We start from the raw sequence: 20489 nt of genomic DNA, 5'->3' as shown, positions 1-20489 counted from the left end.
CAGTTAGCAAGATAAGGACAGTTAGCAGGAAGCCTGCCACGGCCATGCAGTTTGCAAGCGATATAAGTGTCTGTGTTTATTTGGTTGGGTCTGAGCGGCTGTGGGACTGGCGGGTGACAGAGATTTGTCCTGACTGGGCAAGGCGGAAAAATCAAGCTACACATGAGCCAATGGAAGACACCCCACATTCTAGCCTGGACACCTGTGGGGTGTTTACCCACCAACCCCACAGTTCCCCAGAGTTTTCTTGAGTACGAGCAGCAGGAAATATTAGATAGAAGGATTTAGATTGTGGAGATAAACAGATAGAAAATAAAGGATAACCTCGAGAGGGCCTGGAACCTATTCCAACGGGCCCCGACTGTCTCTGCCCCAGGGTTTTTATAGAGACGCCAAGGGGTGGAGCAAAAGACCTCCTCCCCCCAGCACAGCCAAGTGCAGACCATCTCAGACCCCTGCACTCAGGCCCATGGTCCTAATCATCCTCTTCTATGCGGACCTGCTGGGTAAAGCCATGAGGAACCCGAGAACGGGCTCCCACAGACACCCACTTCACAGGCGGAGGCACTGAGACTCAAGAGGTAAAGAAACCTGCCCCAGGCTAGGCAGCCTGGTCAGTGGTGAATTCTACCACAGGAAGTCCAGTTTCAGACTCACCACTTAGGTACTGTGCATATGAAATGTGTGATAGATATGAACGAGATCTGCGGGGTATATTCAAGTGGAGCCTGTGCAGCTGGGTTGGGGTACTCTGCATTTGAAGCAGGGGGGTGGTGGATCTGTTTCTCGACCTCTTTTTGGATACCTCTGCAACTGAAAAAGGAAGTCAGTTTACTATTGAAGGCAGTTTCTCCATATTCGTGGAAACAAACACACGTTTCTATGTGCCTGATCCTTTATGCTATGAACCCACATATGAACTGATAACAAATATGTCTAAGCTCAAGGACTCATGGGGAGATAGCGGTTTGGGTGTTTGGTGGTTTTGCTTGGTTTGGTTTGGTTGTGGTGGTGGTGTTTTCAGTGCTCAGATTTAGGCACTAGACAGACCCCAGGCCAAATCCTTTGGAGAGTCGCATTCCAATGGCATCCATTTTCACAAATGTAGAATATGAGCAGCAGTGTGAACCTTAAAGGAGGAAGAGATGAGTTCCCTTATGAACTGGCAGGACTTGACTCCCACCCAATCCCGGCTCTTTCCTTTCCCGCTTCACCTTAGCTCATCCACTAGAACTCTGAACACAGAATGAGCTGTGTTTACGTGTCTTGTAAATCTTTCACACACCTTACTGAGATAAAAAGAAAATTAACCAAAGGTAGTGAATTTTCAGTACTCCAACCCAGGTGGAGAGAAGCAGATGAAGTAAAAATGGAATGGTCCTGCTAGGAATGTGAGCAAAGGGCAGCCTCTCTGCCCTGCTTCTGAACACACTCTTGGTAGTTCTAGAAAGCAGTAAGACAGCGCAGAAGTGGAAGAGAACACAGGCCTCCTCAACCTTTAGTCTGTTGACATTTAACATTGTTCACATTGGAGACCAGTAACAAGCCAGTCCTTGACCACATTCACATGTATATTTTGGTCAAATCCATAGTGGGAAAAGCAATGATATATATATTATAATATATATTATAGGAAATAGAAATAAAATTCTAGTTTGGGTCATATATATCCATATATCTGTGTATTTATGTATAGTATGTAGTAGCCCCTCCTAATCTATGTATTTATATGTAGTTTTTACTTCCCCTGGTTTTAATTATCTAGTATCAACTAAGGTCTGAAAATATTAAATAGGAAATTCCAGAACAAAAGATTAAAAGGAATAAATGAATTAAAGATGATTAATTTGCTGTGGAACAATCTTTTTGTACATTGTGGGTATGTATTACTGTCATTGGTTAATAAAGAGCTGACTGGCCAATAGCTGGGCAGCAAAAGGTTAGGCGGGACTTGCAGGAAAAAAAAAGAGAGTGGGGGGAAGAAGAAGGGCAGAGTCATGGGACTCTCCAGGAGACATGGAGAGAAGCAAGATCAACATGCCATGCTGAAAAAAAGTACCACCATGTGGTAGAGCATAGATAAGAAATATGGGTTAATTTAAGATGTAAGAGCTAGCTACTAAGCTATTGGCCAAACATTTATAATTAATAATAAGTTTCTGTGTGGTTATTGGTGAGCTGGTGGTCCCAATGAAAAACTCTACCTACATTAATTCTTGAATAATATTTAATATTTTGGTGTATTGCTTTTAATTGTTCTGTTTTATTGCTACTGATTTTTGTTAGTCTCTTACTGTGCCTGATTTATTAGTTGACTTTTTAGCACAGATATGTATATGTTGGTAAAAGCAACTGGCCAGCAGCCAGTAGCTTCAGGCAACCACTAGGGGTATCCCTACACATTGGGTCATAGAGAAGAAGGAGCTGTGGTGTCTCAGGGTGAGATCCAGTGGCTGTCACCAAGACACCGTGATGTATCTTTGGTACAGGACTCTTTTTAATAAGGTTGAAAAAGGAGTAGACAGGAGTTTGGGGTCTGGAGAGCCCTCTAGCTAGGAGGCCTCACTGCATAAGAGCAGGCTGAAGAGCAAGCTTCCTAAAGGGTCCTACATTAGTGAATAATCATCATCTACTAGGTTTTAAGCTTTAATTCTGCCCTTCTCTCTCTTATTGATATATTTCTTCTTCTTATTCATTTCAAAACAGGGGTTCCCTATGTGGTCTAAGTTGGCCTGGAATTCAGTCCTCTTACCTCATTCTCCCAGGGACGCAGCACCACACCTGGCTTATAAATGTGTTCATCTATAATATATAAGTCAAACATTTAGAACTATATTCTTTGTGCCAAGTGTGGTGACACACATGTTTTAATCCTAATACTTGGGAGGCAGAGACAGGCAGAGCTCTGTAAGTTTGAGGCCAGCATGCTCTACATGATAAGTTCCATGCCAACCAGAGATACATAGTAAGACCCTGTCTCAAAAACCAAAAGTATACCTTAAACATAATGGATTATTGTAAAGTTATCTTTTCTTGTTGTCAATATTCAGGTCAAGTTTTCTTCACCCCCTCCCCATGTTTTTAAGCAATATTGTTAATACCTAAAAGATTGGAATGACTCTCATAAAACAGAGCAAGAACTCATAGACACTAGAACCTGAAGTGCGCCCTTTTATGTGTGTGGCACTTTAAATGCGAATGGCCCCCATAGGCTCATCTGTTTAAATACTTGGTCCTTAGTGGAACTGTTTGGGAAGGACTGGGAGGTGTGGCCTTGTTGGTGGGGGTGTGTCACTGCCAGCAGGTTTCTGAGGCTCTCAAAGCCAAGTGCTAGTCCCGGTGTACCCTCTCTGCCTCCTGCTTGCAGAGGTGAGCTCAACTGTTCTTGCCTCCAAGCCTTTGCTCCCTAATCATGGCCTGAAACAATAAGATCCAAACGAAACACTTTCTTCTATAAGTTCACTTGGTCATGACATTTTGTCACAGCAATAGAAAAGTAACTAATACATTGCTATTTCTGTTTCTGACAATAGAGTTCTTGAAAATGGGGGCTGTGGCCCACATAGGCCTTCTTTTTTTTTTTTTTTTTTTTTTTTTTTTCTTTTTTGAGTCAGGGTTTCTCTGTGTAGCTTTGTGCCTTTCCTGGAACTCATGCTATAGCCCAGGCTGGCCTTGAACTCACAAAGATCTGCCTGCCTCTGCTTCCCAAGTGCTGGGATTAAAGGTGTGCGCCACCACCGCCCGGCAACATAGGCCCTCTTCAAGGGTACATGAACTATGCTGTAGAGCCAAAGTAGGAAGAAAAGATTCCCTACAGTAGCGAATCTTCTACTTTCCATGACCAGTGGTTGTGAAGTACAGGGAGCAGTGACTGATGGACCGATTCCACCTGACTCTTCCCTCTCTTACAGCGGAGGTATGTTTTGGGATCATGGTGATGCTCATCATATGCAACTACTGGTTCCTTTACATCCCATATCTGACTTGGCTCTACTTCGACTGGCAAACCCCAGAGCAAGGAGGCAGGAAATCCAACTGGGTCCGAAGCTGGACTGTGTGGAGGCATTTTAAGGACTATTTTCCGATCCACGTGAGTAGAACTGTCTTCTGAAGTATTCTTTTGAGTTGGGAGGACAGTGGGAGTGGGATTTCATCTTGTGTAGCTCCACCTTATTCCTTTCCAGACAGAGTGCTCCTCTGTCCATTTTGTGCTCCTATAGTGAATACCAGAGCTTCAGATCCACATAAAGAAAATGTATTTCTCACAGGTCTGAAATCTGGTGGCGGGGGGGCGGGGGGGGGCGGGGTGTCCAATATTAAGGTTCCAATATTCAACCAGTATCATCTTGCCCCATGATCTCATGGCAGATACAAAAGGCAGAGTAAGATGGGTCCAACTTGTCCTTTTAGGAAGGACCCATCCACACCAGCAGTAAGGGGTTGGTCTCTGCTCTCTCTGTTCTCATGCTCTAGCCACCCCGCCTCATGAAGCCTCACATCCCTACACTGTTGCACTGGAGAGTTATCCTTGTTTTGTGGGTCTTAAGCTAAGTTGACAAAGTCTGGAAGACTGTGTCTGGGCCCTGGGCTCAGTGGATGGTTTAGAAATGTCAAAACATCTGTAACCCAGGAAAGTAAGATAACTCAGGTTCTTCATTTCCCGCTGACATAAGGAGCAGAGGGGAACCCTTCCGCTTCTCAATGATGGGGGTCATTTCATTTCCTTATCTCAATGTGAACGTGCTGTAGCTCATCAAAACCCAGGATTTGGATCTAGGGCACAATTATATATTTGGATTTCACCCTCATGGAATACTCGTGCCTGGAGCCTTTGGAAATTTTTGCACAAATTACTCGGACTTCAAGAAGCTATTTCCTGGTTTTACGTCATATCTCCATGTGACCTCCTGCTGGCTCCCGACCCCATTCTTCCGAGAGTATCTGATGAGCTTTGGTAAGTGATGGAGCCACTGTGTCCACAGCACCCAGTGACACAGCCACTGTGTCCACAGCACCCAGTGACACAGCCACTGTGTCCATAGCACCCAGTGACACAGCCACTGTTCCCACAGCATCCAGTGACACAGCCACTGCGTCCACAGCATCCAGTGACACAGCCACTGTGTCCACAGCACCCAGTGACACAGCCACTGTTCCCACAGTGCAGCAGTGCTCTGGGGTGGCAACGGCACATACAGCACCCCCTTGATTTTACACTCCCTATGCTCTGTGGATTTTCCTCACACCCCCCACTTCTGCCTTTTATTCTTCTGTCCATCCCAGGTATTTGGTTTTGTGATAGGAACATAGGAATTTTCAATAAACACTAATCCAGTGGAAGAATACATTGGTAATGCATTTTAGTACGTTCAAATGTGAAAAAAAAAGTCATCTATCAAAGAGAGGATAAACCATACTTTGGAGAGACACTTTGCATACTCTTATGGATGTTAGAACTGGAAAATGTCCTCCGTTGGGTCTCGCAGTATCGATAGTGACATAAACTGCTCTCTGCTGGCTTGGTCATCCCAGGTCGTCTGTGTCTCCTGGGGCTGTGGATGTTGGTGGTGGTACAGTGTTTATCTAGCATGAACAAGGCCTGGTTCTACCCCCAGATCTGTAAGGAGGGAAAAGAAAGGGGAGGGGGGAGGAGAAGGGAAGGGGAGGGGGAGGAGAAGGGAAGGGGAGGGAGGGGAGAAATAAAGTAACCCCTCCACAGCCTGGTCTACAGAGGGAGTTCCAGGACAGCCGGGGCTACACAGAGAAACTGTCTCAAAAAAAAAAAAAAAAAAAAAAAAGGAACCTCTCTGCTGTTCTGCTGTTTGGTTTGGGTTGGTTGCAGTTTGCTCTTGTTGAGACAGAACCTCACTCTATAACCCAGGCTGGGCTTCTGGCCCTGAATTCCCAACAGTACCGCTTCTACCTCTACATTCTGAGATTGTAGGTGTGTGTCACTACGCCTATGAGTCACTGGAATCACTAGTTCTGAGAACTGAATCAGTCTGGAATGCTTTAGCGATGCTTTATTAACACATAAAGAAGCCTGAACGCAGGCCAGTAGCCTTCATTTTCAGCTCAAGAGACTCTCATTTGCTTTCCCAACTTGACCGGCTTCCCGACTATGCACTTCATGACTATGCGCTTCAGTAGCTTACAGAATATTTTACACTTGTCAAAATTATGTAGGGTGGTTGGAAATAATTGCGTTTGCAGCTCCTGAGTATAAAGAAAAGCGAGTAGCCTTTTTGAGGAAATTGTAACTTCAGTGTCTATTAGTAACAGAGTTAGTTTCTTTTGCCTTCCAGATTGTCATGGCTTCCTCTATAGCCACTTCCGTCATCCTTAGGCATCTCTTTGGAGATCTTTACAACACAGAGCACTGGGATCGCCCTGGCTTTGCAGGGACTGTGCCGGTTTGCGGCCTCAAAGGCAGAACTCAGTCCAGTGAGTGCTGCAGGGCACACTAGAGGGCGCCCTATCCCCCGAACTACCGAGTGCTCTACCATATGGCCTCTAGAGGGCGCACTGACACCCCAAAACTACCAAAGAAAAGGACCTCTTGCGTGGTAGACACTGGGTTAGAGTTTTATAAAAGGAACAAAATTAAAGATAAGGTTTTAATTTCCAAAACGTCACAGAAATAGATTTCAAATTTACTTTTTGCTGATTGAAAGTAGAATCACCAGTAAATTTGAGTAGTCGAGAACAGGTGTGGCAGAGACAGGCGGGCCTTTCCCTCTCCATGGCCACGTCAGACACAGTCTCAGAGTCTTTCTTAATAGAGTGATCACAGCCATCCCTGTTGACTAGAGCTGGTGCTGTGATTAAATCTGTGTGCTATGGGCCATCATTAGCGTATTTACTTATTGGATCTTTTGAGACTGGGTCTCTCTGTAGCCATGACTGCTCTGGCACTTGCTGTGTAGACCAGGCTGGCCTCGAACTCACAGAGATCCGCCTGCTGTCTGTGTGTGTGTGTGTGTGTGTGTGTGTGTGTGTGTGTGTGTGTGTGTGTGTGTCTTAAAAGCCAAATATCCTTATCCTTACCCCAACTTGTAGCCAATGATGAATTAGGCTGTTACTGTCTACAAATTCTCAGCGGCATTTTCCAGTACCAGCTCCCGAGGACAGTGTGTGGTCCAAGGCTTCCTCCTGTGACCTACCTCCCGCACGTGAAGTTTCTATGGCTACAGATTCTCTTAAACCCTAAGTACAACCCATTCCTCTTGGCCCACTTTGGCGGGTAGGCAACCACCAGATGACAGCCACACTAGTATGTGTCTCCAGACTTATATTCTATCTGTGTGCCTATTAAGCTGGGGCAGGTAGCAGGGACCGAGTCACAACGGCCTCTTGCCTCATGCAGAGGACTTTAGATTTTACCCTCCGGGTAAAGCCGCAGGCAATCTGTTGAGGGGCTTTGAGCAAGAAAGCTATCTGTCTGTCTGTTTTGTGATAGAGAGATCTTTCACACAGCAGCATGGAGGCTGATTAGATAGATGGGTGGAATCTGAACACTAGAACAACAGAATAGGTCTATGGTAGAGATCGGGGAGACCCAGTGAGGGCTACATTGGCACAGTGCTCTGATGGTAGAAATCCAGATGGGAAGACTGTTTGATAGAGTACCAAGACTTCACATGTGAGTGGTCTTCGGGTAGACAGCAGCTGTGTATGTATTATCATTATTATCAGCATGTGATATTACAAGCAGGTGTCCAATAAATGCTTTGGAATGAGTGAGTGACCAGTCAGCTGATGGCCGGCAGAAGGGGCTTTGTACGACAGACTGATATCTCAACCTGGAGGACTGGATGGGTGACGGAATTCTTTGTCTTGATTGTTAATGTTAGAGCAGGACCTGCTCTGGGGCATAGTTTGATACACTGGATTTGGAGACATGAACTTGGGGTGTCTTTGAGCTCTCAAAGTGGAGATTTCCACTTGACCATTGGCGCGGTGGACCTGGAAGCTGGGGGATATATTCCAGGAGATGGGTTTCACAGAACTCAGCACACAGAAGTGGTAGTTGTGTTCATGGGTCTAGATGAGGCTAGAAGACAATAGAAATAATGAAGGGACGCTCAGAAACTGCGGCTTACAGAATGGACCGGAAACGGAACCTAGCAGGACACAAGAAATGGCTGGGAGAGAGCTAGAAGTGTGGGGGTGGGGCTGTCTGCGAGAGAAGAGATGTCTTAATTGTCACTCAGGTTACTCTAAGCTAAATGACACGTCTTGATCTCAGGTGAAGTTCCAAGCAACCCAAGCAGGGTCAGATTCTCTCGTCCTGTCACTCATCAGTGCCTGCCTTTTCTCTCAAGGGCCATTCAAAGCCAGATGTGACACATTGGAGGCTGAGGTAGAGTGATTGCCGGGAGGTTGGTTTGAGCTGAGGGTAATGAATTCAGGGCCAGCAAGCCTAGTGTGAGCCTGTAGAGAAAGAGAGAGAGAGAGAATGAGTCATTCAGAACCTTATGTTTCTCTAAGGGTAGGGAATCGTAATTAAATCATCACCATTGCTGTAGAATATTATTTTAAAAAAAAATAATTCTCCGGAAGGAATGGCTAGTTATACTTTCTGTTTGTTTCACTAAGGGATGGTTTCCGTTTCTAAGAAGAGTGTGTCCCATGTGTTGAGCAAGAGTGACGGTGGGAACATTTCCGTCATTGTCCTTGGGGGTGCAAGGGAGTCACTGGAGGCCCAGCCAGAAAAATGCGCCCTCTATATCCGCCAGCGCAAAGGATTTATTAAGATGGCCTTGACCCATGGGTAAGTGGCTTTTTTTTTTTTTTTCAGTTTTGTTGGAGACAGGGTCTTGATATGCAGCTTAGGCTAGACTGGAACTCACCATGTAGCTCAGGCTGGCCTCAAATTTGTGGTGAGTCTGCTGCTGAGCCTGTCAAATCCTGGGATTACAGGTGTGAGCCACCCACCCTGGCCTAGCCAAGTGGCTGTTTGTTTAGGGTAAGTATATTTTAAATGGATAAGACATTAAATGAGGGCAAAGAATGATGATACATTTTCTAGTCCTTAAAGAACATTCTCCACGTCAAGGTTCCAATAAAGACAAGTGGACAGGTTCTGGGGAATGGAGGATGAGCTTTCTACCAAGGCAGGTGGAATGTCACAGCATAAAGCAATTAAAAAAAAAAAAGCAGTAGACACAACATTTTGCATACTCAGTGCAAATTTACAACAAAATGAACAGAAGCCAACTGTTGCAAGAATTCTAAATGGTCTTTTAGTAAAAATCCAGAGCCAGATATTCAGGTAAATGCTGAGAGATCAGAGAGACAAAGGAACAAGCCACTAAAGAAATTTCTCCCCACTACGGAATCCTCAGGCCGAATGGAAGGCAAGAACCTATCACCATGAATCCTCTGACTGAAAGCCTCTGAGTTGTCAGCCTAAGAAAGGCTCTAGTTCTGTCTCTTCACTCCTTACATACCTTCCTCTACCCAGCCATTTCACTTCCTTCCTAGTGCTGGGTTAAAGGCATGTGTGCTTCCAAATACTGGTAGCAAAGGCAAGAGCTCTCAAGTGCTGGGATTAAAGGTGTGAGACTCCCAAGTGCTGGGATTAAAGGTGTGTGCCACCACTGCCTGGCTCTGTTTCTCTCCTAGACTGAATCAATCTCTTGTAGTCCAGGGTGGCTCCCGAGTGCTAGGATTAAAGCTGTGTGCCACCACTGCCTGGCCTCTATGTTTAATCTAATGGCTGGCTCTGTCCTCTGATCCTCAGGCAAGCTTTATCTGATACACAATATATCACCACAGCCAATGAAAAGAATAGTGCACCCCAAACTTGGCTTCCTACAGAATAAAATTCTGGCCATGCTAGCTTGCTGGAGTACTTCCTAAGGATTTCAAGTATAGCTTGCAGTGTTTTGAAGTTCATGCAGCTTCAGTGTTTCAGATGTGGATGGGATACAGCGTGGAAAGGCTTGGACACTGTAATAGTTACTTTTCTCATTGCTGAAAATGCCTGACTAAAGCAGTTTGAAGGGGGCTGGCGAGATGGCTCAGTGGTGAAGAGCACTGGCTGCCCTTCCAAAGGACCCGGGTTCAATTCCCAGCACCCATATGGCAGCTCACACCCATTCCAGGGCTTCTGACACCCTCACGCAGGCATACATGCAGGCAAAATACCAATGAACATAAAATAATAAAAATAAATTTAAAGCAGTTTGAGGAAAAAAGGTTTTACTTAGGCTTCCTGTCTCAGGGGTTACAGTCCAATTTTGTGGGGAAGGCATTTGGGGAGCGGGAAGCCGTTGGTCAGGTTGGATCCACTGGTCATGTTGGACCCACAGACTACAGGCAGAGAGCAATAAACAATTGGTCTCAAATCACCTTCTCCTTCCTTCTTCTTTATTCAATCCTGGCCCCACGGGATGTTCCCACTTATACTCAGGGTTCATCTTCCCCTCTTCATTTAAGACTTCGCAGACACACCCAGAGGTGTGTCTTCTAGGCGGTTCCCAATCCAGTCGAGTTAAGAATGAAGATTCAGTGTCATTAGCGCGTTTAGAATTTGGGAGGTTTTCTTTAAACATCTGGATGAAAGGAAATCATTTATTTAAATTCATATCCTCGAGGCTGGAGAGATGAATGGCTCCAGGATTAAACGGTGCAATTATGAAGACTGGAGTTTTAACTCCAGCACCCACCTAGCAGGCCAGGCATCCTGCAAAAGCACAGGGCGCCAGCTCTGAGGGAAGGACGCTCTCTTTCAGCTTCTCCGCATCCCCACGTGTGTGCACCTGCAGACACATTTGTGCACACGCTTGCACAAGCAACCGGACCAACATTTCGCATCTGTTGGTAAAACCTGTATCCTTCCTTTCCCTGTTTCTCCAGTGCCCATTTGGTCCCGGTGTTTTCTTTTGGTGAAAATGAACTTTACAAACAAATTAACAACCCCGAAGGCTCATGGCTTCGGACGGTACAAGAGATAGTCCTGAAGTTAATGGGATTTCCCCTGCCACTGTTCTATGCCAGAGGACTTTTCCAGTACAGCTTTGGCCTAATGCCCTACCGGAAACCAATCCACACCGTTGGTATGTACATGAAACAAATAAAATGATCTTACCTTGTACAGTGTTTACTGTTATTGTCTAGGGGCTAATAATTCAAAAGTAGCCTTGAGTTTGAATTTCCTAATGTCTTCGACCAGTGGTTCTCAACCTTCTTAATGCTGTGACCCTTTAATACAGTTCCTCATGTGGTGGTGCCCCCCAACTACAAGCTTATTTTCGTTGCTACTTCATAACTGTAATTTTGCTACTGTTATGAATCACAATGCAAATGTCTGTGCTTTCCAATGGTCTTCGGCGGCCCCTGTGAAAGGGTCACGACCCATGGGTTGAGAATCGTTCTTATACCCTAATTGAACTTTAACCATGGTATGGACATCTAATAAACTATCTCTATTTCATATTTGTGTGGGAGTTGGTCACCTTGTATACTTCCACTGTTGAACTAGAATCCAAGTTTAGACGCGAAGTTTCCAGTGCTCCTCAGTGGGCCTGTTTCTCTGTCGGTGCCTATGACACATGTTAGTATCTGAGTAGTTGACTGATAGACAAATCCGCTCAGAGGCTAATAGCCACACCCAGCCTGACACCCGTTTCTTACCAAAAGCATGCTTTGTGCCACTAATTTTGCTTATATGTGTTCTAGTATCAAATGATTTTATTTATAAAAGGTGCATGTTTGATTGACTAGAGATGGGGAGAAGAAGTGGAAAGGGAAAGGGTAGAGCCCAACCAGGTGATGTGCGTTAGTGTCACCTGCTTGGGATACTGAGGCATAAGGGACCCAGGGTCAAGGCTAGCCTGAGCAACACTCAAGGCTGTCTCAAAAAGTAAACAAGTAGCCGGGCGGTGGTGGTGCACGCCTTTAACCTCAGCACTGGGGAGACAGAGCCGGGCAGATCTCTGTGAGTTCAAGGCCAGCCTGGTCTACAGAGCGAGTTCCAGGACAGGCACCAAAGCTACACAGAGAAACCCTATCTTGAAAAAAACAAAACAAAACAGTAAACAAATAAATAAATGGCAGGAGTGAAGTAATTTCCTTCTGAGGCTTGGAAGAGATGAGGAAGTTGAAAATGAGGACATGCCAAACCATGAAGAATTAGCCATAGCTTTGCATTTAATATGAAATGGAAATAATATTTTTACCTCAATAAGCAGTAACTAAAATCTGAACATAGTGGCTTTTTTTTTTTTTAGGTTAGTGTCACTAGAAGAGGACTTCTTTCATTCCTCCTTCTCATTCCTCCTTCTCCTCTTCCCCCCTCCTCCCCTTTCTTTTTCTCTTCATGACAGAGTTTCATGTAGCCCAGGCTAGCCTGACTCACTATGTAGCCACGTGATCTTGAACTTCTAATCTTCCTGCCTCCCCAGGAACCCCTTCTGCTAGGAGTACACACATAGCTTTTTCTGCTGTCCGTTTATATGAGCTTTGCAGTTCAGATGGCATCTCACATGATGCTGTTTTTAGCTGCCGTATTTAACTCAGATGGAATGCAGCAGCCTGTTGGTTCGTTACTCCGGGGAACCCTGAGATGCGTTTCAGAGTACAACTGTACTCTCACGATCGGCTGGCTTATTTCTTTGGCATCGTATCAGTTCACCATTTCTGTTCCCTTATGTTGTGCTGTTGATGTGGGGGAGAGATATAATGGAAATTACAAGTTACGATTTGGGGAATAAGTTTAATTAGATGTAGTGCATATGCGCACATAAAATTGTAAATGCTGAAAATAAAGGGCATTCTGTTGAGTTAAATGACTGTAGTTATTATCTTATTGCATTAACTTTTTTTTTTTTTAAGTGGAGTGACTTTGGTATCTGATGTCATTAAATTGTGCCTTTCCTGACAAAGCCAGAGTCAAATGGAGTTGCTGAATGTGAGCTAGATGTCAGGACATTTTCATTCATTCTGTGTATTGTGCTCCTTTCGAAGACTCAGAATAAGGGGACATGCCATCAGCTCATCCCTCTGCTTACTTCCAAGGGTTCTGAGTCTGAGGTATCTCCAGCAGCCTGTTCTTTTTTGAAACCTTTAAATGAAACTAATAATATGAACATTTCATAAAGGCCCAGCTGTCATACTCTTAGGACAACAGAGGAGGAACCAAAGATTCTAAACAGCCCGACTTGTGGGAACCAGACCAAGCATGGGCCTGTAATCCCAATGTGTAGGCAGCTGAGAAAGGAAGATCACAAGTTCAAAGCTGACCTGGGCTGCAGAGTGAATTCAAGGCCAGCCTGGACATAAGCTACATGGTTAGATTCTGTATAGTTTAGTGGTAGAGGACCTGCCTAGCATTTGAAAGACAGACTCAGTTCCCAGTACTGCAAGAAAGAAGGATAAGAAAGAGAGAGGGAAGGAAAGAGCAAGAGATAAGGGAAGGAGGGAGGGAGGGTAGGAAGGAGGGAGAGGATGGTTCTTGGTAGGCGTGTCATAATGGACTGTGTCTAGCACAGCCCCAGCTGTACACAGAGTAATATTGACATTAAGAATGCACACTATAGGGGTTGGGGATTTAGCTTAGTGGTAGAGCACTTGCCTAGCAAGCGTAAGGCCCTGGGTTCGGTCCTTAGCTCCAGAAGAAAAAAAAAAAAAAAGAATCCACACTATGCATCATGGGGGTGGGCTGAAGAAAGTGGTGAGGTCTGACTCTGAGTTACTCAGAGTGTTTCCTTTTCTCTCAGTCTTAGAGTTTCTAATTCTAAGAGAGAAAGTACCTGTAACTGGCTTATCTTCTCTTGGGCTTCTCCAGGGATCACATGTCACAGTGTGTGCAACACTGTGCCACCCCAGTGTTGGGAGAGGGAGGCAGATGCATGGTCAGAGCCTTCACGACCAGCTTGCTGACGATCCCCAGTGTATTGAGTTTTTCCTGAGCAGGAATTCCTGCCACAATGTTAACCCGAATCCAAGTGTGAGGAAATAGACACACGGTTCATTTAAAAAAAAAAAAAAAAAAACAACTCAGCTTCTGGGAGGACAGAGAGGAGGAAACACCCAGAGACACACAGCTGTCGTGGGGTGAGGTAGCAAATGCAGACATAGCTAATGAAGTCGTTGGCAGAGTTTGAATGTGGATTATGTGTAAAATGTCGCATGACGGTATGTCTCTGCGGGTGTGATCGTGGCGATGTGTAGGATACTGTTCTCATTCTTAGGAAATAAAATAGTCAGGGGAGATTCATATGACTGAGTCAGTGCCATCCATGCCCTACAGATGCTGTTAGAGATTAAAAAGCAGGCCTGGCGCTGTGGTACATGTCTACAGTCCCAGCAGCATTCAGGAGGCAGAGGCAGGGAGATTGTTTCAAGCTTAAGGCTAGCCAGGGCTACATACAAGATCCTGCCTCAAAACCAGACAGACAAATGAACAGACAAGCAAAAGCTCTAATAAGGGACATGGTGGGTAACTTGGTTGGTGGAATGATTGCCTAGCAAGCACAAAGCTTAGATTTGATTGCCTGCATAAAACAGGTAGGGTGGGTGAATACCTGTAACCCCATCACTTGGAAGTTAGAAGCAAGAGGATCCAAAGTCCGTGACCATTCTCAGCTACATAATGAGTTCAAGGCCAGCCTGGACTGAATGAGACCTTGTCTCAAAAAAAAAAAAAAATTAAAAAGATAATAATCCCTATGTATGTTGATGTACATATGTGTGCTTATGCATGCAAAGCACACATGAATGGTTGAATGTAGCTGAAGGGATGCAAGTGCTTATGGTAGCCTTGAGTTTTTCAAATAAAAAAAGATAAGGAAATAAGTTTTATTTTAATAAAACTGATTCCAACTTCATATACTGGTGGGGGAAGCATGGGCTAAGGGATTTCTGAAATCGAAGGAAAGGAAGGGAATGTAATTTGTTTTATTTATAAAAATGGGAGAGACTGAAAGAGAATGATGTCGTGAGGACAAGGCAGAGGAGGTAAAACTCCCTCTGAGGTTTTAGTGTTCCCAGAAGGGCCCAAGCTTTCGCTGGCATGAGCCGGATCCACAGAAAAGCATTCAGAACTCCCATGAATGAAGGGCCCCACGGAAGATGAAGACTCCCAGAGTGGATAGGGGACACATTTATATGCCAGGTTTGCCAAAGACAGGCAGTGATGGACAAGTAGCTAAAATGTACACAGAGACTATAGACAGGGAAGAGTTCTTGTTATGGGGTCTGCAGGGGTCTCTCTTGGCTAACGTCCCCTGTCTGCTGAAAATACTTTCTTTTTTCCTGGTCTAGGAGAGCATCATTTACAAGGAAGCTTTAGTTTCTTCTCTCAGGAAGAAAAGGGAAGCCCACAATGCCCTTCTCACATCGCAGAAGTATCCTCACAATGTTTTCAGTGCCTTTACCTCAAATGATCCTTGTGCCAAAGTGGCGTATCCCACGGCATATTTAGGGCACTCCAGTGCCTAGTACAACATGCTGACTGTTCAATGAAAGCTCATAAGGGAGCGTGTATGTATTTCCATGCACACAGAATGCATATATGCATGCATGTACATACACAGGCCATCCTTTGAACTTCCATCAGAGACTGGATCTGAACTCGGTTCTTCCAGCTCCCAAGTTTCTCCACAACTCTTGGTCACACATGCTCACCTGTTCTTTCGGGGAAACTTCCTACAGGAGACTAGAAGAGTTTTGCCTAACCTGATGATACAGGTTTGTAATCCTGATGCTTGAGAGACTGGGGCAGTTTGAGGCCAGTCTGGGCTATTAGTGAGTTCAAGGCTAGCTTGACTACATAGAGAGACTATGTCTAAAAGCAAAATAACCCATGAGGGTTCTAAACTCAGTGGAATCTTTCTACCTACAGACAAACAGAATAAAGATGGTCCTTTTTTTGTTATTTTTTTTCCAGAGCTGAGGATCGAACCCAGGAGCGCTCTACCACTGAGCTAAATCCCCAACCCCGGTGTTTTTATTTTGAAAGATTTATTCTTCACTCCCATGAGAAAAAAATTAGCATTCATTTCAACCCCTCCTGCCGCTGTCTGCACTGGCTCGTGAGACGCCTCTTCCTCTGTCCTAGGTGCATGCTGCACAGTGGTAGCATGGATTTGAAGCAAGATAGGGACCCCTGGAGTCACTGTCCCCTGGGCTTTTCCCCTTCTCTACCCCAGAGAAACTTAGCATGGCATATAGAAACGACTGCTGTGCAAGACCACAGATGAGCAGCCAAACTCCAACTGTCGCACAAAATCAGATGCTGCAACATTGGAGCGTGGCAGCCACAATGTAATGAGAACTTAGAACACACCAGGTGGGTTTTTTCCTCCATTTTTCTGAGCCCGGGCCCCACTCTGGAGCCCAGGCTGGTTTGGATCTTGATCCTTTCTTATCTGTGAAGCAGAGACAGCAGTGGTAACCTCCTGACTTAGTTAGGGTTTCTATTTGCTGGGATAAAATACTATGACCAAAAAGCAAGCTGGGGAGGAAAGGGGTTTATTTGGCTTACACTTCCAGATCATAGTCCTTCATTGGAGGAAGTCAGAACAGGAACTCAAGCAGGACAGGATCCTGGAAGCAGGAGCTGATGCAGAGGTCATGGAGGAGTGCTGCTTACTGGCTTGCTTCATATGGCTTGCTCAGCCTGCTTTCTTACAGAATCCAGGACCAACAGCCCAGGGATGGCCCCACCCACCATGGGCTGGGCCCTCACCCACTGATCACTAAATGAGAAAAAGCCTTACAGCTGGATCTCATGGAGGCATCTCCTCAACTGAGGCTCCTTCTCTTCTGATGACTCTAGTTTGTGTCAAGTTGACACACAAAACCAGTCAGGACACCTCTCTAGGTTGTTCTATATTTGATTGAATGACATCTGATAGACACCCATAAGCATTAAGGTTTCCAGTAAGGGCCTAGGTCATTTTCAAGAAGCAAGAGTCCAACTGAACCCAGGCAGGAGCTTGGTCCCACTGCTACTGCCTGGGTGTTTTCACCTCGTAGCTGCCAGATGAACTTCCTTGAGTTTTTAGTCTAAGTATGGTCTCAATGATTAATTTTTTTTTTTGCTTTGTTATCTCTAGCTTATTCCTAAATAGCAATGGAGACTTTTTTTTTAACCTTCTAATAATGCTCAGATTAAATGTTGACTTCCTGGAGGTTGGGGGGGGGCAGGGTTTAACATCTCAGAGAAAGACAGGTGGGCTATGAGCTTCTTACAAGAGAAGGTCTTATGTTAATTCACTAGAAAAGGGCATATTTCCAAGGGCACCTGGAAGAACCCACTGAAATCTAAAGAAACTTCACTGGGCGGTGGTGACGCATGCATTTAATCCCAGCACTCAGGAGCCAGAGGCAGGTGGATCTCTGTGAGTTTGAGGCCAGCCTGGGCTACAGAGCGAGCTCCAGGAAAAGAGCAAAGCTACACAGAGAAACCCTGTCTCGAAATACAAAAGAAAGAAAGAAAGAAAGAAAGAAAGAAAGAAAGAAAGAAAGAAAGAGAGAGAGAGAGAGAGAGAGAGAGAGAGAGAGAGAGAGAGAGAGAGAGAAAGAGAGAGAGAGAGAGAGAGAAAGAGAGAAAGAGAGAAAGAGAGGGAGGGAGGGAGGGAGGGAGGGAGGGAGGGAGGAAGGAAGAAAGAAAGAGAGAAAGAAAGAAAGAAAATAAACTTCACAAGAAGGGAATAGGACTGAACCCAGCCATGGTGTCGTTCTTAGGGAAGAAGATGCCCTGATTCAGAGATCACAAACCCCGGGGCAGCGTGCTGGGAGCAGCTCACTGGCCCACAGTCTTAGACAGCACTGGCTCTCTGTCAGTCCCCACTGCATCCTGCGCCTTCACTCAGTGACCTCCCTCACTGAGACACTCTCACTAGCAACTAGAGCTATTTCTATGAAACTGCAAGTTCACCGTCAGTCTGGGTGTAGATTTTTCCGTTTTCCTCCCTCAAAGTTCAGAACTTCGAGGAAACTTTGAGGACCTTCATTTATACTCTCTCATCCCATGCCCAGGAAAATCTCCACCAGAGAGAAAGCTCAGATGGACCCAGGCTACCCCAAGGCTGCTCTGGAACTCCTGATCCTCCTGCCTCTGCCTCCTGAGGGCTGGACCCACAGGCATGCGCCCCCCACCCCACTCCACACACACACCTGCCTGGTTTATTTCATCAGAGGGCTGATGTCTACTGTGCAGAAATTTGACTTCCAAACGATCAAAGAAAACCCGTCCATGCGCGTTTGAGGGCTCCATCCCTTGAAACATTCCTTTCTCTGTGCCCCTCAACTCCCATACCCATGCTCTTCATCACTAGCCGTTCGTTCTATTTCTTCACATTTGTTCAGCCTTTTCTTAAATAACCACCTTCTGTTTCTGACACCGGTTCACCCTTGTATGCAGCTTGGAGAAGGACAAAGGGGGGTCCCTCCCCTTGTGTGCTCGGATTTTCCCCCTTACAAGTCACATGCACAGGCCTCATGCCCAACCTAACGACTTTAGAAGAATTCTAAATTTGCAGTTTGCAATGAGGATTGAAGTTGACCCTGCTCATCCTGGCCTTGGAGCAGTAGCAGCATCGGGCCAGCAGATGGCGCAGTGTATACAGGCGCCAAAGACTTGCAGTTCCGAACTCTTTAAAATTCTGAGGTTGCTTATTATGTAAACATCTTTTAAAATATGTGTACAGAAACCGCTTTTAAAATATGTACAGAAACCGCCAGATTTATTTACAACTAATCAGTATTTTTGCAATTATACAGGTGAAGTGCTTTTTTTCTTTGTAGAACATTCATAAGATACAGATAAGATGAATCTTTTTCCTATCTCTGTCTCCTTCACAGGGAAATGTTGATCTTCCCAGATTTTTTTTCTGTGCACTAAAAATACTGATGCACCTAGAAATATAATTTTTTTTTCATGGACAAGATCACACTTTATTTTGCAACTTTTCTTTGACATTTTAGACATTGTGCATCCCACATTATTTGTTGTTTCTTTTAAAAGGATAGCTTGCCTAGGATTCCAGGGAGTAATGTCGCTCAACTTATGTAACTGTATTCCTATTGAGCTGTGGTTGCTTTCGGTTTTATGATGATAATGACTTTTCTCTCATACAGCTGCTTCCCTTAAAGATTCGTGACACTTTCAATTGTTCCGAACGATTTAAAAAATAAAAATAAAGATGAGTCAGACTAGAGGGGATGCCGCGTGACCTGAGCATTTCAGTCAGTCATAATAAGAACACTGTGGTCTGGCTGCTGTCAGCTGTGTGCCCAGAGGAGAATGAGGGTGACGTGGCACCCAGCAACGCCCACTCTGCTCACAGCTGCACCCCGCACAGCAGCGCCTTTGACTCAGAAGTCAAACCCCCGGGAGAAGCACAGCCCAGTGTCTGCTGAGAAGGGAAACTCTTTATTTTTTTGCTGTCGAGTGGGATGGTGTGACTGAGGCAGGCAGCCAGTGAGCTGGGGAGAGGAGCGGAGCCAGCCGGCTGGAGGGATGTTGATTGGCAGCCCAGCCCTCAGCTGCCCACTGGAGACCCAGGCTGGGGGCCGAGCGATGGGTGTTGTTCCTCGAGGGTGATGTGCGCTCTGTTTTCACAGTTGGCCGCCCCATCCCTGTCCGGCAGACTCTGCACCCGACCCCAGAGCAGATGGAGGAGCTGCTTCAGACCTACATGGAGGAGCTGAGGAAACTCTTCGATGAGCACAAAGCGAAGTACGGTATTCCAGAAAACAAAACTCTGGTTTTTAAATGACTCTCCTCCTCCAAGGCATAAAGGAAGACAAGAGAGCACTGAGAAAATAAATATTTTAAATAAGTTCACTGTGGAGGTTTTGTTTTTGTTTGTTTGTTTTTCTGTTTGACTATAGAATCGAATTGTAACTGAAAGATATTAGTCGTGGAGACAGCTGCTGTTATTTTATACTGTGGTAAATAAAAACCCAGTAAACGGAGGGCTGGGGTGGTAGCCCAGTGGTAGCATGCTCACCCAGCATGGGCAAGACCCAGAGTTTGCTCCTTAACACTGGAAAACAAAAATACGGTAGATGATTGCAGGATAGGATTGAAGATGACTAAGAACCTTCTGAATTTAGGGAGACTGGGTTGTTCTTCAGGTTCCTAAGAGGGTTAGAATTACTCATGCACTCAGAGCAAAAGCAAAATACCAACTCCAAAGAGACTCCAGCCTCTGTGCACCACTGTGGCTTGGGGTGGGAGTCTTCACGGAGCCTGGCAGCTGATGCTCAGCACAGCTGAACATTTAGAGACCGTGAAACTTGCCACATAGAAAGCCGAAGAGGCAGGCCTCCACTTAAACACAACATCTGTTATTGACTAATGCCAATTTTTTTTTCCTGGTTTTTTGAGACAGGGTTTCTCTGTGTAGCTCTGCGCCTTTCCTAGAACTTACTCAGTAGCCCAGGCTGGCCTCGAACTCACAGAGATCCTCCTGCCTCTGCCTCCCAAGTGCTGGGATTAAAGGCATGTACCACCACCACCACCACCACCA

The 20489-nt window shown here is 45.4% G+C and overlaps 1 protein-coding gene across 5 annotated transcripts in view; it reads left to right on the top strand.

Annotated features, from left to right (window-relative positions):
- The window catches only part of Mogat1 (monoacylglycerol O-acyltransferase 1), a 45647-nt gene extending 25846 nt beyond the window's left edge, over positions 1-19801 (top strand). For all 5 annotated transcript variants that reach the window (XM_042260056.2, XM_042260055.2, XM_076549989.1 and 2 more), the window contains exons 2-6: positions 3912-4090; positions 4750-4954; positions 8599-8773; positions 10864-11063; positions 19579-19801. In XM_042260056.2, coding sequence (XP_042115990.1) covers positions 3932-4090; positions 4750-4954; positions 8599-8773; positions 10864-11063; positions 19579-19733 — 894 coding nt within the window. In that variant the 5' untranslated portion in view covers positions 3912-3931 and the 3' untranslated portion in view covers positions 19734-19801. The remainder of the gene's footprint in view (positions 1-3911; positions 4091-4749; positions 4955-8598; positions 8774-10863; positions 11064-19578) is intronic.
- Positions 19802-20489: the final 688 nt, after the last annotated feature.

The sequence above is a fragment of the Peromyscus maniculatus genome, chromosome 13 (genome assembly GCF_049852395.1).
Source record: "Peromyscus maniculatus bairdii isolate BWxNUB_F1_BW_parent chromosome 13, HU_Pman_BW_mat_3.1, whole genome shotgun sequence".
NCBI lineage: Eukaryota > Metazoa > Chordata > Mammalia > Rodentia > Cricetidae > Peromyscus > Peromyscus maniculatus.
Note: the sequence above shows the minus strand (reverse complement) of the source record. Positions and strands in the feature narration are given on the sequence as shown.